Source organism: Toxorhynchites rutilus, chromosome 1, assembly GCF_029784135.1.
Source record: "Toxorhynchites rutilus septentrionalis strain SRP chromosome 1, ASM2978413v1, whole genome shotgun sequence".
Taxonomy (NCBI): domain Eukaryota; kingdom Metazoa; phylum Arthropoda; class Insecta; order Diptera; family Culicidae; genus Toxorhynchites; species Toxorhynchites rutilus.
Window position 1 is genome coordinate 129,400,559 of NC_073744.1, and position 18,193 is coordinate 129,418,751.

The 18,193-nt window shown below is 37.3% G+C and overlaps 1 protein-coding gene across 1 annotated transcript; it reads left to right on the forward strand.

Moving 5' to 3' along the window:
• Nucleotides 1–334: 334 nt before the first annotated feature.
• Nucleotides 335–18,187, forward strand: LOC129761436 (heat shock protein beta-1; the record flags this gene model as incomplete). The annotated part of the gene is made up of 4 exons (XM_055759155.1): nucleotides 335–411; nucleotides 9,326–9,413; nucleotides 16,943–17,038; nucleotides 17,101–18,187. Coding segments are annotated over 4 exons (462 nt in total), but the record flags the coding sequence as incomplete, so codon positions are not given.
• Nucleotides 18,188–18,193: the final 6 nt, after the last annotated feature.

An 18,193-nucleotide genomic window follows, 5' to 3' on the forward strand; every position in this document is an offset into this window, starting at 1 on the left:
GGTATGATTGCGGTGTGTGTGATAATGACAAATCATGATAAGGTATTGTTCATCCTTCCGTCATGACATCATGCGATGAACCCTGGAATTTTTAGGATCATTGCAGCGCGTGTAGCAAAACTAACTCTAACCTTTTCTGCTGCCCGTAGACAAGATGACAACTAACAATTGGATTTTTCTTCTTTTTTTCCCGCTCCGGCCAACCTAAACCGTGGCTAATTATCTTCCCGCAAAACAACCAAATGTTTGAAATAATACCTACAAAATCAAAACAACAAAACTGCGCATGCGCATAACCAATACTCCTCGCCAAAAATAAATATTGTTGCGGTGGTTTAACAACCCGAAACACGAAAAATATTGCAATAAAAACAAAAGCTTCTCAACCAAAAAGACAGCGACATCCAGCAGGTATTTACGAAATCGAGAATTTTCTTACGCTAGCATCAGTTATAGTTTCACTCTTATTTTAAATATCTGCCTGTGTCCGTGTGTAGAGCTCCACACCGTTATTAAAAGTATGGATGACTGTTATAATTCCGTAATCGTTTCTTGTTTTTCCTCCGATGTTACCATTTTTATATCTCCCACTAAAAGCATGATTACGTAGAAATTGCTTTTATTTGATCATCATTACTCATCACAGATTAGGTGGGGGAAGGGATCACACATCGGGTCACATTTAACTCCTTCAATTAATTCAGTTTCCCATCCGTTAGCTAGTTTCACTGTATCTCTTGCATCAATCCCATCAGCATCGATTGGATTCCATTATCCCTCTCGTAGATATTCATATACCCACGCCACCTACGCGCAACCAGAGCACACCCACCGCACGGAATGCAAAGTCAATATTCACACTCTCTAATTGACAATGTTGATAGGTTGATAGCAACAACAAAAAAAAAAAGTTCGATCTCCGTCCATCACATAACACACAAACAAACCCCAAACAACGGTAATCTATATGTGATTATTATTTATTACTGTTCAATCCTATTATTGGTACATGATCTCATCGCGTACCGCACTCGTTTATCATCTCATGGGCGAGGGGAGGGGATAGACAGTCGCGCTGTTGTTGGGTGATCTTCGCTTTTAAAATCAACAAGTGAAAATTAGCACATCACTCGACGCCGATGCAGCAGCAGCAGAGAAATCGCGCTCGGATCGGATCAGAATCTTGGTGATGGCGAATCAGCAGTGTGGCGTCATTTATGGAACTTATCCGTCGCTCGTGGATTTTCTGCAGGTTCACGCTGTGTCTGCTGTGTCTATGGCATGTGTCAATTATTCAAATTAGATATGTCGCCCCTCGTTACGGTCGCTGGATATGGTTCGAGGCTAGACAAATCGATTAGGACTCATTGGGTGACCTGATGTTGATGGGTTTATAATTGCTTGGAGTAATTATGTTTGGATTAACTACGAAAGCTAGACGTCGATCGATTCATGTCTCGGATTGAGCTGTTTACTTTTTTACTATCGGATTAGGTGCACACCTTGCCTACTAACCTTTTTTTAAATTTATTTGTGGCAAATGAACTGCTTATCGTTTATCGCTGCCCACTATTTAATTCAATCTTTAGCAGCCACGAAAGAACTGATAATCCTCTAAACCACGAACTGATTCTATATTTTATGAGATCAAAAATATCTTATCAGTCAGATCGTGTATCACTGATGGAAACAAGTTCCGGGCAGATGAAACAACATCTGGAACGCATCGTTTCCATGTATGTCTTGACATCTTGATAGCATGGTAAATCCATTTTCGTCCCTCAAGCATCGGTTCATAAGCACACGACACTGACATCCTTTTCGCTCTATCTATTTTCCAACAACTTTGTCAAACATCATATTTTAATCAGACCTCTGGATTTTGAGTAACGATTTTTTGGAGGAAAGATCAATGATCTTGAATGCGCCCTTTTTAAAAAATCAGTCGTAATTTGAATTGCTCATAAAATAATGAAAATTGTGATTTTAGGTAGACGAATTTCATGCCAACTCGACTGGCCGTTGGCATCACCATCTCAGATAGCAGTGAAACGTTGTGGGCGTAAAGACATGGGTCATTTAAGCAATTTTGCATACTTGAAATATTCGAAAAATAATTAGACTACTTTTTGGAAAAAGCCATTTTTTTTTCTTAATTTTTTTACAAAAATTTATAACTTAAAAACTATGATACCCACAAAATTCTTTTAAAGGATGAAATGTAGGAAATTATTTAGATTTTCACAAAAAATACCAATTTTTTTTGGGAAAAAATTGCGCTGACAAAAAAGTTAATTTAAAAATTAAAATTAATTTTTCTCAAAAACGTATTTTTTTGAATAGCCCTTACAATTTCCAACAAGTCGTCCATACATCGGAAGATGGGTACTTTTACAGGGAAAAAGTTTTTCGAACAACAACTTTTTCATGTTTTCTTTGAAAAAAATACAACTAATCCTAATTTTGTTCAAAGTCAAGATAGCGATATAGTGTATTCGACAAAGTTTTAGATCTAGTTAAAATATAAACTTTTGTCGAAGACATCAACTTTCTATCTTTTATAATTTTTGGAATATAAGTCATTTTTGTATGAAGACTCCTGAAAAAAATAATGTTTTGCTCGTAACATTTTTGTGTGTAAATTCTCACGTTTGACATGTTCTTGATATGTTTCTCAATAGAGAAAAATTAGCAGAGCATGGAAATTGCGATAATTTATACATAAAAATGTTATGGATTAAACATTAATACTATTTTTTCAAAGAAAAAAATTTAAAAGTTGTTGTTCGCACAACTCTTTCCATGTAAATGTGCCCATCGTCCGATGTATGGAAAACTTATTGGACATTTTAAGAGCTATTTATATCTATTTTTTCAGAATTTTGATAGCGTATGTTTTCGAGAAAAATGAATTTTAATTTCCAAATTTTTTGTTCAATGAAAATTTTTTCCGAAAAATTCTTTGATCATTTTTAATGAAATCCTACATTTCATCCTTTGACAAGAATTTTGTAGGTATCATAGGTATCATAGTTTTTAAATTAATAAATTTTTGTAAAAAATTAAGAAAAAAATTGTCCAAAAATTTCCAAAAAGTAGTCTAATTATTTTTCGAATATTTCAAGTATGCAAGGTGCTTAAATGACCCATGTCTTTACACCCACAACGTTTCACTGCTATCTGAGATGGTGCTGCCAACTCCTAAGACGAGCTGGCATTAAATTCGTCAGCCTGCATCATAAGTACCAAGTTTCAAAAAAAAAAACAAAAATTGGAGAGAATCGGGTCAGCGGCCGGCTGATTTGGCGTGCAATCGCTCTACAGATTTTACTCACGAGCAGTGTTTGGATTTCGATTAAAATCGAATGTTACACAATGTGTCATGCAAGTAAACTCTCACGAACATATAACCATATATGAGAGGATCATTCAGATACTTGTATGAATGTCAGTAATCACTTGTGTAATATTTAGTGATTAAACTAAGAGAGGAACGAAGACTGTTGATTGCATATCCGATCTGATCTAATTTTGTTCAAAGTCAAGATAGCGATATAGTGTATTCGACAAAGTTTTAGATCTAGTTAAAATATAAACTTTTGTCGAAGACATCAACTTTCTATCTTTTATAATTTTTGGAATATAAGTCATTTTTGTATGAAGACTCCTGAAAAAAATAATGTTTTGCTCGTAACATTTTTGTGTGTAAATTCTCACGTTTGACATGTTCTTGATATGTTTCTCAATAGAGAAAAATTAGCAGAGCATGGAAATTGCGATAATTTATACATAAAAATGTTATGGATTAAACATTAATACTATTTTTTCAAAGAAAAAAATTTAAAAGTTGTTGTTCGCACAACTCTTTCCATGTAAATGTGCCCATCGTCCGATGTATGGAAAACTTATTGGACATTTTAAGAGCTATTTATATCTATTTTTTCAGAATTTTGATAGCGTATGTTTTCGAGAAAAATGAATTTTAAATTCCAAATTTTTTGTTCAAAGAAAATTTTTTCCGAAAAATTCTTTGATCATTTTTAATGAAATCCTACATTTCATCCTTTGACAAGAATTTTGTAGGTATCATAGGTATCATAGTTTTTAAATTAATAAATTTTTGTAAAAAATTAAGAAAAAAATTGTCCAAAAATTTCCAAAAAGTAGTCTAATTATTTTTCGAATATTTCAAGTATGCAAGGTGCTTAAATGACCCATGTCTTTACACCCACAACGTTTCACTGCTATCTGAGATGGTGCTGCCAACTCCTAAGACGAGCTGGCATTAAATTCGTCAGCCTCCATCATAAGTACCAAGTTTCAAAAAAAAAACAAAAATTGGAGAGAATCGGGTCAGCGGCCGGCTGATTTGGCGTGCAATCGCTCTACAGATTTTACTCACGAGCAGTGTTTGGATTTCGATTAAAATCGAATGTTACACAATGTGTCATGCAAGTAAACTCTCACGAACATATAACCATATATGAGAGGATCATTCAGATACTTGTATGAATGTCAGTAATCACTTGTGTAATATTTAGTGATTAAACTAAGAGAGGAACGAAGACTGTTGATTGCATATCCGATCTGTATCAAACATCGCATACCATTTTCGAAGCCTGCATACAAGTTTGAACCTTGAACCCCATATATCGTCCCATTTTACTATAGCGAAACCCACTGTACAGAAAAGTGCAAAGCAATAAATGATACAAGAAAAATTACGTCATCATTTAGTCACCATTTGTGGAGAGCAGCGAATGGGAAAAGAGATAAAACGCGAGAGTTTTTGCTTCTCACTGGAGCGGTGTTGCTAGTAAAACTATGCCGTCTATATGAAAATATATATAAATTTCAAGGGATAGCGGCGTTAAAAATGGAAAATATAATCTGACTACCCTCCCTTAGCCTCTATCGAGCTAAATAATCATATAGTTTGCACTCTCTGAGACTTAAAAATCAGGATCTGCTACATTAGCTGAATATGAATCTTTCGCTTTGCGTGGTCCGTACGATCCTGCTGTTTCATGATGCATGGAGAGGTCGATATGCATATGTTAGAGGCAAACAAGAAAATAAGCTTTCTGATCAAAAGCGTATATGATAGCTTTGCTTGCATGCTGGTGTGCAATAAAGTGCGAGCCGATGCAGAGTTGTCTCGTTCTCTTTTGTGTCGTGATTTGCAACACATAACAACAAAAGAATACCGCTGGGGGAAATGTTTCCTGAAAGATCATATTTGAACGAACGAAAGCGATTTTTTCAATGAGTGGATCATTTGGCAAACACTGCTCACGAGTAACAGCTCCAGGCTCTAGCTCGTCAATCGCATTTTGCGAACAACCTCGCATGTGTGTGGCCTGCGATGAACTGGATTTTGAGTCAATTTTAGTTCTCTAACTATGGCGATGGTGTTCAAATATGTAGACTCTTGAACTTGGATGTCGACGGAGTGGGTATTTATTCGCGAGTATAAGTCATTTAATAACTGGACGCAAAAAACTGATCTTTCTAGAAAACTGATTAGTGATATACAATTTTGAGTAATAATAAGGAAATTCATTCCAATCACTTTAAAGGAAAAAATATAGAACAAAATTATTCCGATTTGTTTTTGATGAAATCTCGAACTTTGCATCGAATACCACTCATCATATTTTGGACACTCTGTTGGCTAACCTAAGCGGCCATTTTATTCCACCATTTCTTAATCTCTATCGCATTCCCATTCACTTTTCCACTCTTTTTGAACTTGTCAACTGTCCAATATTTCTCAATTGGGCGAAATTGAGAGCAGTTGGGTGGATTGGATGTCCATCCATTTCGCCGTTGTCACGATACCGTTGTTGTCCTTCTTCGCTGTATTGACAGTCTGCCAAATCAGGCCAAAATTTTACAGATCCATTGTGAGCTTCAATGTACATAGAAATTAGTTTTTTTTTCAGACTCTCCTCCTTATACATTTTGGAATCCATAGTCTTGTTTGTCACAAAAACCGTTTTTTTGTCCGTGGTTCAAAATACATCAGTGGTTCAAAATACATAGTCAGTTTTAACGAGATTAAAAGAATTTCCTCGGTGATCTTTTCCGGTTGAGAATATATCGTCGATTAGAGAAATACTTAAAGGGTTTCTTAGCGACCTTCTCAGGTTGAAAATTTACCCTTGGTCTCCGCGATTGTATAAAAATATGTAGATCGAGAGTTTTTAAAGGAGTGTTTTATGATCTTCTCAGGTCAGGAAAAATATCTATGTACTATGCACGACGAATAACGAAATGCATGACCGGTTAGAATGTATATTTTCTTCAAATCTCATTTTGCCGAATAGCTGAGAGTTCGCGTTTTTAGAATCACATCACTTACCGCAGTGAATTCTGATTTTTGTTAACCATTCCCACTATCCCTTTCATGATAAACGCTAGTCAACCACGCTATAGAGGCGATCCTGCTGATTGATTTGCTAGTCCCAAGCGTCATTCTGTGTGTTCTTTGTGCAATTTGGTTGGTTCAGGTCAATCACGGAGAGCAACTACGAATTGTACAGTCTACCCAAGCTCAAGCTCAAGTAGCTGTGAATACCCTGTCAGTTCATAAGCTGTCTTGTGAATTTGCGGGCTTACACGAATTTGTTCACGGCTTCCATCGAGTATAACTTCTTTGAAATGAATTGAATCGCGACGAACTTTTAGGTACTGAAAGGGAAAACCATTTCCAAACGAACTGTTGTCAAAGCATTCCAGATCCGATTACTAGAAGCGCTGCAGTGAAATAAACAGTGCGTCCAGATATTAATTGACTCGAGCTTTACTCGTAATGAAAGCTTTCCCATCACCATTTAGGGAGAGTCGGTGAAGCTGTCACGGACCGGGTCTAAATTTTTGAGTCGCAAATGAGGATCTCGACCTTTTACTCTATGTCGTTCGATTGACCACAAAAGTATCCTTTGTCCTGTAGTTCGACTGCATCAGTTGGCACAAAACACTGGGTGATGCTAAGACTACGAACCCGTGTGTGATCCATTTAAATCTGGTTATCTGACAATCACGAAAAATTATGTGTAACTTAATTTCTTCGTTTTGCCGAGCTTCCTTTGATAAAAATTTCACTATCATGTTCAAAATATTCTGCAACTAATGTTAATCGTTAATTATGAGTGGAAGAATGTTAGTTAACCTTCCTAGGAAACCTAGGAAACTTTCAGCGTCAACTTTCATCAGCGTGTTCTTTCTCCATCTTATTGTCAAAAGGTAGTGATTTATTGCCATTCTCTCGTACACGAGCTCTCGCGATCAACAACAAAAAAAAAATGCCAACAAAAATAGCAATATCTACGCACAGCTTATCGGTACGTGCCAAAGGTAGTAGAGTGTGCATTTTCCATTTGTTGTTTCACTCGCATTTTTCTAGTTGTTTCACTCCCTCGACAGAGGTGCAAACTTTGTGGGATTGAAACATTTTTGTTGGTGATAAACGCCACAGAAAAATTGAATATGTGTTCGTTATTTAAAAACCAATTGTTGGATCTCGCCACTGCCATAAATCAGTCGCAGCATCCCATTACTGTTGACGATGACGGCACTTTAAATTGTTTGCCGCTGCAGTTTTCAACCGGTTGATTCAAAGCCCTGTATAAAATCGGCGTCATCTTCTTCTGAACAATTCTAGATCCAATTTGGCTGAAGTGTATTATACATTCATCACCAGTGGAAACGCTTATCCAATTAATATGCATTCATGATCAAAAAATGCTGCCGCCCACCATTTTTTGTACATTGTCAAACCCTCGGAACAGGTTACTCAGATCACCTTGATGATCTGATCACACGTCCCATGCTTGCGTGGGCGTTACTTCGCGGCGTCATATATTACGTATTCCGGTGCGTGATACAACAAAACAGACAAAATGAAGAAGATGTAGGCGGCTGCTCTCTCTCACCACTGATATCTGGTCCCATTCGGAGCGAATGGATTTATGTGGTTTTAAGACATTCTACCATATTAGTCCTCATCGTTGGTGCTGCTGCTGCTACGGTTGTTATTATTAGCCAAGGCTTGAGTTATTTAGCACCTTCCTACACCTACCAACGCGATAGCAGTCGGAGCGGGAGTTCTCAATTACGTTAACAAGGCTCTTTGAATGGCTATTCTTCTGAACGGAACGAAGGAATGCTTGGACGCGAGGATGAATGGCCTTGCTGTGTGGCACGAAGTTGACGTCTCCGCCGCCGCCGCTAGTCGCTGAGTTGCTGATTGTGATTTATGGTTAGGAAATAATGGTGTTGCTATATATGCGTGCTGTTCCGTGAATGTTCTTGGGCTTCTTCGGGATAAACGACAGTGCAAAAAAGTTGTCGCCGACCTACTTTTATGGAGGTGATTCGATGGAGACACGTCATACACCTGTCTGCACGCAAGGAATGCCATATTCCGTGTCGTAAAACGACGGACTATTTGAGTTCTAATTTAACTATTTTTGTTCAGTACAAAAAAGTGGATACATTACTCTGCCGTCATTCCGTGGAACATGTTTACTCGCGCGTTACACAACGTTCTTGAACCATGTTTGCCAACATTAATGATAATCGAGACACCGGAGAATTATTCACATTTCCATCCAACAAAAGCGAATTATAGGGTTTTTCCCCACTCGTGAGTTGAAATGTTTTCCCCCATATTTCCACCAGAATATACCACCCACTCGCACATACATTCCCCCGGTCAGTAGGCGAAGACGATGGTTTTTCCGTAGAGAGGATGCGCGTTATATATAGATCTCACCCGGGACACCGCGCGCGCCGTTTCAAACATTCCACGGTTCGCATTTGATTCGTGAATATTTCATTCGTATCTCACCGTTTCTAGAACCATACGATGAGTGAAAACAGTTGCCGGAAAGTCAACTGGCACCTGTGATTTTCTTGACTAATTATAATGTTACATAAGGTTACCCTTCACAGGTTTTAACAGAGAAAATGCATACCATGGCGCCTTGGAATTTCGTTTGACCTTAAAATTCTTTTGTTACTAAATTTCATAACTATATTCACATTCTGAAGTTCCTAATCGATACACGCACACGACACGTTCATCAATTATTATTATATCACATAAATATCAAAATATATCTTTCACTCGAAACTATCAATCGTTACAAATTTGTCTGAAGTAAGTTATCGCAGAGGATAACATTTTTCAAACTACAAATTACACGACCATCTGCAATTCATTTTTGCATCTTTCCTGGAAAACGTTTCCTCTGTGACAAGGATTCCTATGCTGACACCAAATTGCACAATAGTAATGTGTGTTTTTCTATACTTTTAGCACCACCACATCGAACGCCGCCTCGGCCCTGAAACATCCCCAGCAGAGCAGCACACAGGTGCAGGATATCAATTCGCCACTGATACAGGTAGGGATTCGTATAAGTTATACCGAACATACATAAGATGTCACATTGAGGTTCTTATTCTGCAGTTTTATTCAGAGAAATGTATAAAACACGATACATTGTCTGATTAATACGGCTGGTGGGGTCTTATGCTTTTGCTACATGCTGTCGAACATTATCGCACAGAAAAATCATTTCGCCACGTCTTGCGGCATCTCATTGAGAGCTCAATTTAACTACATCAATTGTTTCCCAGTGATTAAACCGTTTGGCTGGAGAAGCTTATAGTAAATCAATTTGAGCTGATCCTACTATCAGGTTTACCCCACGTTCTTCCGCGATTTGGGTTGTAGTGAACTTTTTTCCGTACCCCGTTTGTGTAGAATAACTCTTTCTATTTTGCCGGCGTCTCCTGAATTGATCTCATACAGAATCCAATTTTGTTATTTATGCACCCTATCCAATGGCCTTGCAATGACTTGAAAATAGCTTGCTGAGACACGTCCCAGAATTTGACGAACGTCTCTTGATTTCAGTATAAATATTGGTTCAATAACATTCCCCACCTAGCGCCTTCCAACTTTATTGGCTTCCTTTGTCGCAGGATTTCAAAATCGTTCGGTAGATGCAACAGAAGATTTTTGATAGGGGAAATCAGGGTAAAACCGATTTCCACATATTCCCAAGAGCTACTATGTATCTTCGACTTCAAATCATTACAGAACCTCTCTTCAACTGTTCATGAGCCATTCTACAGTATCTGTTGATCATGTTATGATTGGTACTCGAATTTTGATAGAATACAAAAATAGATGTTTTCAGGTGAAATAAATGGGAGTGCGGGTGAGATCGACACCCTGGCGGGTAAAACCGGCACTTTGAAGAAACGAATGAAAACTTTTTACAATAATTTCAAAGTATTAACAAGTTATTTGCATACCATGTGGACACTTTGAGATCCCAGTTTAGATGACCATCCACTTGAATTGTGCCAATGGGCGTTGAACGAAGGGATACCATGAGCTCTGCCAGGCCTGTATGTATCCGGCCTATCCGGCCAATATTCACGATCCGGCCGGATACCGGATATTAAAATATAAATAATACCTCATGAATGCAAGATGAACCATAACGAAATAGCCCATCAAAATCGTGCATACATTATGAAAAATAATGTTCGATTACTGAAATGCCAGATTTTTTTTTTCAAAATCTATATAAATAAAAATCATTTGGTGTCCGTTCCTCACGCTTTAACTGAGGAACGGAGCAACGGATTTGAACAGTCAGTATCAGGATTGAAGTGTCTCAGTTTGCGTCAGGTTTATATGCTGAGAAAATTATGAAAACCATTCGGAAAGTTGAAAAAATTTAAAAGTCATTTTTTGGCAAGTTTTGTATATCTATATTAATAAAAATAATTTGGTGTCCGTTCCTCACGATTTAACTCAATGACGAAGCAAAGGATTTGAACAGTCAGTATCAGGATTGGTGTGTCTCAGTCTGCATCAGGAGTATATTTCAAAGAAGAAATTATATACTGTGAATATAGATCGCAAAGAAAGGAATCATTTCCAGAAGCGTGAGTGTTCGAAATTATATAAATCAGAAAAGCAATTGTGGGCGGGACGAAGTTTGCCGGGTCAGCTAGTTAAATTAATATTAATTCTAGCAAATCTTGTTGAGGGACCCCTGTCTGGAAGTTCGAAAATTATCAATTTTTGTGATGTTTTTTCGAATATTAGGAATAAAGTGGAGTGTTCGGGGATTTTGGTTATTGTTCAAGGTATATTTGAAGATTTATTTTCCATTTTTTGAGCGAACGAATAATGATTATTACGCTGTTGACAGCTGGATGCGTAGATACTGTCTGAAAATCGGTACCTTGCTGATGGTATCGGTTCTGAAACTACGGGATGTCGAAGAACGAATTCCAATGAAAATTTAGCTTTAGGACAATACCTAAAACGTTACATAGAGGTATTTGAAAATTTGAAAAATTGCCAAAATGTCGGCCATTTTTGTGAAAAATGAGTTATTTTTCATGAAAAATCGCTGTTTAGAAGTTCAAAAAATCGAAAAAATGAGATGTCAAAAAAACGGCTAAATAACGCTTTAGATAATTCATTTTTAATTGCTGATAAAAAAAATCAGCCAAATCGGTGCAGTGGATCCTGAGATATCGATACAACCAGCTGGAAAAAACAGGGATAATCTCATACTTTTGGCAGTAACTTGCCCACGAAATCAAATATCGAAAAATCGGTGGCTGCCATACAAATGAAACACAAATTTCTGCGTTACTCGATAATTAATCAAGCAAATGAAACCAAATTAGGCATATGGAGGTTTTAGGGTGCAACAGGTGTTTTTATGGTGGTTTGACACTCCTTTCCTCTCTCTAAAGAGGGGGTCGGGCGTTGCTGAACAACTGGAGAACTAATCAAGCGAATGAAATCAAACTTAGCATATAGATGTTTTAGGGATCGATAGACGTTTCTATGGTAGTCCGGCACTCCTCCCCTCTCTCTAAAAGGTTGCTCCCATACAGATGACCACAAACTTCTGCTTAACTCGAGAACTAATCAAGCAAATGGAGCCAAATTTGGGATGTGAGGGTTTTTGGGTACGAGAAATGTTTCTATGATGGTATGACACCCCTTCCTCCTCTGGAAACGAAATTGATTTTTGTTGGAAACTGGAAATGGATTTTAATGTGATAAAACGCACTCCTATATCGTCTTCTATCTATATAAATAAAAACTGATAGCCTCGAATGCCTCGAAAACTCGAGAAAGGAATTGTCCAATTTAGGGTTGTTCATTCTATCATATTTTCTGTATCAAACATTCATTCCATGTAACGGAGTAACATGTTATTTGCAAGTGGATGAAAAATTTTGCACGAGAATTGTGTCTGAAAATAATATGATATTATAATGTCGAGTTTTGGTAGAAGTATTTTTATAGTAAAAAATATAGTAAAACATAGTTTCATAGTAAAAAATAATTTTAAAGGGTAGATTAGAAGATCAATCAATGAACAGTGCTGCGATTGGACCCATGAACGTACGCTTAGTAAGAAAACGTGGATGTGATAACGAAAAATAAATTTTGGGTGGGACGAAGTTTGCCGGGTCATCTAGTAAATACATAAAGCATGTTTTGTAGTGAAGTCTCTCAGATTATCATCGCTGAAGACACAGCCCACAAAAATTGATACTCTATTAAAGGTCATTCATTCTAAGCGGAAAACTTTATCATCGTTCATTATATTAATGCCAAAATATGTTGATCCTTCTCCCTAAAATGTAATCCTTTTTTTGGTTCAGTTTCTTCCAGTTCCACATATTCGCAAATAGAAAGCCGAATATCCGGCTATCCGGCCTCGGTTCTACTACTATCCGTTCATCACTAATAAAAAGTGTGCCCAAATAAAAGTGTAACTGCATAAAGAATTGTAATATCATATTAAAGTTATTCGGTTTTGTCAGTAATGTTTTCTGCAATACTGTTTTTCTCCGAACAAACAGTATTTGAAGCTTTCGAATGCCGAAACTCCTTTTTAAGTTAAGGCACTACTATACAAGAACGACGCAAGTGCTTCAATTACGTACAAATATTTATTTTTTTTTGACGTAGGACTACGTCTTTCATTTCTATACCGGGGTGTAAAATCAAAGTTTCGAAAACGAAAGCGTTACGCCGGAGACCGAGATTTTGAGTGTTAATAGCTCCTAAACAACTGAACGAAATGGTATGATAAACACTTCATTCGAAAGATAAAATGTCTACGCGTTCTATACTTGTTACTTTCTGATCCAAAAACTTGTTTCAATAGTTTCAATAGTAGTTCAATAGTTAAATTTGCTTTCAAAATAGGCTATTGAAATCACCAATCGGTATATAAGCGAGCGCCGCTCGGAAATCCACTCAGTTCTAATTGAACAGCGATTGGAGCATGTTGTCGCTGTTGTGGTGAAGCTCTTCATTTATCATGAAAGCGCGGATGAACGGTGTCACCAAGAGCCTGTTTGTGCACCTTAGGCCAGAAGGGAATCCATCAGGAGGAGAGTGATAAACGGTCATAAACGGTTCCCCGGGAAGATCTCGAAGCAGCCGCTACACATACACGCGCGGAATTCTTTCCGTTTGGATGCCATTCAGCATCGAGAAAGATCCAGAAAATAATCTGCCAGTTCCTCTGAGAATTTAAAAATACATTCATGTGAAAGAGTTTATTTGAATGTTTCCTATCCATGTAACACTGTGACCAAATATGTTTCAATCAAGTGCTATTAACAGATGGTTATCGAGTTAGCATTAACCACTGGTGCGCTTCCAGTATCGAGGAAAATGTGGAAACATCTAATCGTTACTGAAAATAATCTGCCAGTTCCTCTGGGAATTTAAAATTACATTCATATGAAAGAGTTTATTTTAATGTTTTCTATCCATGTAACACTGTGACCAAATACATTAGGTTTTGTGATTTTTCAATCAATCGCAATCAACAGGATAGCTTCTGAAGATTATTCTTCCCCATCAGTAGGATATTTCCGTATCCAATATTGGATGCATAAAACCTTGTGCCTCCAACGTAACGCTCTCGTTTTCGAAGTTCTCCAAATATTCATTCATTCAGAATGAATTCAGATTCAACTTCATACAAATGATCTCTAAATCAACGATAGTCCTACGTCACCCTTGCGGTTATACCATAGATATAACCCACTTCCTGTTTTTTTTTGCAAGTGCATCACTTTGAGTTTTTAAAAATGTTATCTTTGATGTCCAATTTTTTGGTGCTCTCCCGGTGGATTTTTTTTTATCTCGCCTATTTGTCGTTCCAAAGGAATAAATACAAACTTCAATTGGGAAAGGCTGTCACAACAATGTATCATCCATAGATGTTAATTCTGAGCTTATGAAATTAGTACTATAGGCATTCAAAAGAAATGCGCAATATTCGCTACAAATCCCAAATTACGGTTGATTACTGCAAAGTTTCAGCTCAATCGGACATGAATCCACTCAGACTAAGTCCTAAAAGGTCGATTTTCGACCAAATTTCGACCAGATCTCAACGTTTCATGCAGTTTGAAGACATTTGGCATGAAAACATTTTTTCCCCGATTTCATGTACTACCCGCTTGGGAGATTTTCGAGGGTCAAAAAACCTAAATCATGTCTGATTGAGCTGAAATTTGGCACATGTCATTTTTATCAATTTTTTTGAGATAACTGTAAATCTCGACGTGTCATGCAATTTTAAGACATTTGGCATAAATTTTTTTTGTTAAAAACCCCGATTTCCAGAGATTTTCGGTTTTCAAAAAACTCAAATTTTAACGTTTGTGACACCAGTAAATGAAGTCCGAATGAGCTAATATTTTGCATAGGGTATATTATCGTGCAAATCAAGATTTCGATTCAAATCAAGATGCAAATGCAAATCAAGATTTTCAAAAAACTCAAACTTAGACTGCTTTGCGCCACTCTGCCTTAAGTCAGATTGAGCTGATATTTGGCTTGGGGTTTTTTTTTCGAGGTGGTGAACATTTTTTATGGGGTAATTTTTTGAAATTCGAGATGACCATTTTCATTGGCACCCTAACCTATATACAGCAATTCCATGCCAAATCGATATAGTGATTCTCAGATATTCATGAAAAGTGGTAGTTTTGTTCCTTTTCGTAAAATATTAGACCCGTATTTTTTTTTTATTCATTAGGGTGCCCAATTCGATTTCGGGGTTGTCCGAGAAATCCGCTTTTTCCTCTTTTTTCCAAACGCGACTTTTTTCAAAAATTCATAACCTTTGAACAACTGAACTGATTAGGATGTTCGACATATCAAATTAAAGCCAATGAGCTAGTTTTTTTTTTGCAAAAATGTTAAACTTTTGAATCTTGTTTTTATAATTTCGGGGCTGTGGAGTCGGAGAAAAAATTCCCGATTCCGACTCCTGCTGAAAAAAAATTAAGTAATTCGAAACCAGGTTTTTCATTAGAACGTTTTATTTACGATTTGCTCTGATTAGACAATAAAAAAACACCAAATTCAGAATGCTCGTAAAACAGATGTGACTTCATAAAATTTCAAAGCAAAGAACAGCCTCTTTACGCTGACTTGAGAACCATTATATCGGTTTGGCATGGAATGGCTGCATATTGACTCACTTTTGTTGTTTTTGGACATTATCGACTTATAAATGAAAATAAATTGACTTCAAAATGCATTACACTTGGTTCGTTATTGGATTAGCCCTCTTAACACGGTTTTACATTTAATGGCAGCCCTTTGGCTGTCTCACTTACATGATTCCGATGACAACTGTCTCCAGGAGCTGTCCGTAACAGAAAAATCTGCTAAAGATTCGGATAAATAGGAAATACTACTTTTTTGAAGGGAACTATCACTATCCTCCGATGCCATTGTGTTGGTTTATGGTTCGCTCTAGTTGAATGCAATTCGTTTTTTCACAATCTGCTACACAGAATTTTCGTTTTGGAGCCGTTGTCAACTGTCCGAATGACATGATTTAATGTCGATAGATTATCAGTGGTTAGCATCACACCTAACATGCCGGGGGTTCGGGTTCGATTTCGGTTCTGGTCGGGGGAATTTTTCGTCAAAGAAAGTTTCTCCGACTTGCACTGTGGTCACGCATATTCTAGAGCTTACCACTCAGAATTCATTCAAGGCTTGTTATTTGGGATAGAAATCTTAACTAAGTACTAATAAAAATCACGTAAGTAATACTACGTTGAGACGGCGAAGTTCCTCTAGGAACGTTAGTGCCATTTAAAAAGAAGAAGAAGATTATCAGTTTCTGCATCCAGTGGTGTAAGTAAATCAATTTTGAAAAAATGGCGATTCCTAATCTGAGCAATCCAATTACATACAATTTGCATCTATTCGCCCTCTCCCCTCTTGAAGCATCCAAACAGTATATAGATAGCCTCTTGATACTTAGAAATTATTGTAACAAGTTTACATTCGTTTCTCTAAAGGTGTCGGTTTTACCCGCACTCCCATTTATTTCACCTGAAAACATCAATTCTTGTATTCTATAAAAATTCGAAAAATCACAACGTCACGAATTATCTCAAAAGAAATCAAAAGCTGAAAAAAGTTAGTTGACAAACGGTGGCCTGTTTGTGGCAGTCGAGTACTTCAAAATGGTGAAGCACATCCCCACTGACCACTTGAGCGGATACATGATATCGAAGTTCCATCCTGTTTGGATCCACTGCGAGTTTGGAGTAGAAGGTACATTGGTGAGGAGATTTGCCAAGAAAGTATTTTTCTTGACATCTGGGAAAAAAATCCAGGAAGCTTAAAACAATTATATATATCTGAGCAGATGTCCTTGAGCTCAATGATGTATTATCGGTTTATTTGAATCTGCTATTTTCAAGACCTGAAAATCATACATTATACAATTGCGTTTTCTCTTTCACATCATTGTAATTTACATCTGATTATATCAAACTTAATATCAGAACAGTACCATGCAACTATATTTCATATTGTTCTCTTTTCCAGGAGGATGGCGACAACAAGGTATTGAAGCTCCGCTTCGACGTTAGTCAGTACGCACCGGAGGAAATTGTAGTGAAGACTGTGGACAACAAACTGCTGGTATGTGCCACAAAACAAGTGTATATATTTCTCCATAATTGCTTAAAACCATCCCTTTTTAGGTTCACGCCAAGCACGAGGAGAAGTCCGACACCAAGTCGGTCTACAGGGAGTACAACCGCGAGTTCCTGCTGCCCAAGGGCTGCAATCCGGAGCTGATCAAGTCATCCCTCAGCAAGGACGGCGTCCTCACGGTGGATGCTCCCTTGCCACCACAAGCGCTGACCGCCGGCGAAACTATGATTCCAATTGCCCATCACTAGAAAGACCATCCCGGGGGGAACGCAGCGATAACATCTAAAATCTGAAAATCAGTAGAGAGCGGGAGCAGCTCGTCTTTGAAGCCATATTGATACATTAGCCGCGCAGCGTGCATTCAGTGAACAAATGAACAGAATCATCAAAAGGAAAAAAAAACAAATCATTGCTTTTATACTCATCATTGTTTCTAGTTTAGAATTCACCTGCCAAGTAATTGGAATAGGAGATCAAGCAATCACTCCTAGAAGCAAAGCAACAGCATCACTTGTAAGAGGAAACCATTTTTTGATAAACGATATTTAATGTGATAGGACTAGTACGCATGCACACTATTACTTACGATTTGATAACATCTCCTAACACAATTCTATTGTTTCAACCAGTCAGTCACCATATGAAGCATCCGGTTATACAAAACACACAGTTTAAAGTGGCCTTTACTCATCGGTTTTACGTCGCATCAACGAAACAAAAAGCCTAACGGTTCTAACCTATTCTAAACTTAGTTTGTTCAGGAAGATTTTACAGTGACCAATCGCTATTGATTCTTGCTAAAACTTAATGTGCACCTCGACCGATCCGATTGATATTGCTAGCAGGGGTAACTCTGAGTACATTATTGTTATAACATTGGCGCGCAGCAGAGACATGTTTTTTATACGAACGGAAACTGCGTTTTAAGTGAGAAGGTTTCACACCGACTGGTATTTGCAGAGCGATTTCTTTTCTAGTTTTTTTGTTTTTCGATGCAACAACAATCGATATGTGTGTGATGACACCAAGAGACCAGATTTGAGTCGACTACAATCGTTTGTGTATTTGTGCTTTATTTATTTTATATAACGTAAAGTTTCTGAATAAGGAATAAAATCAAAACATCTAGTTTAAGCCGTC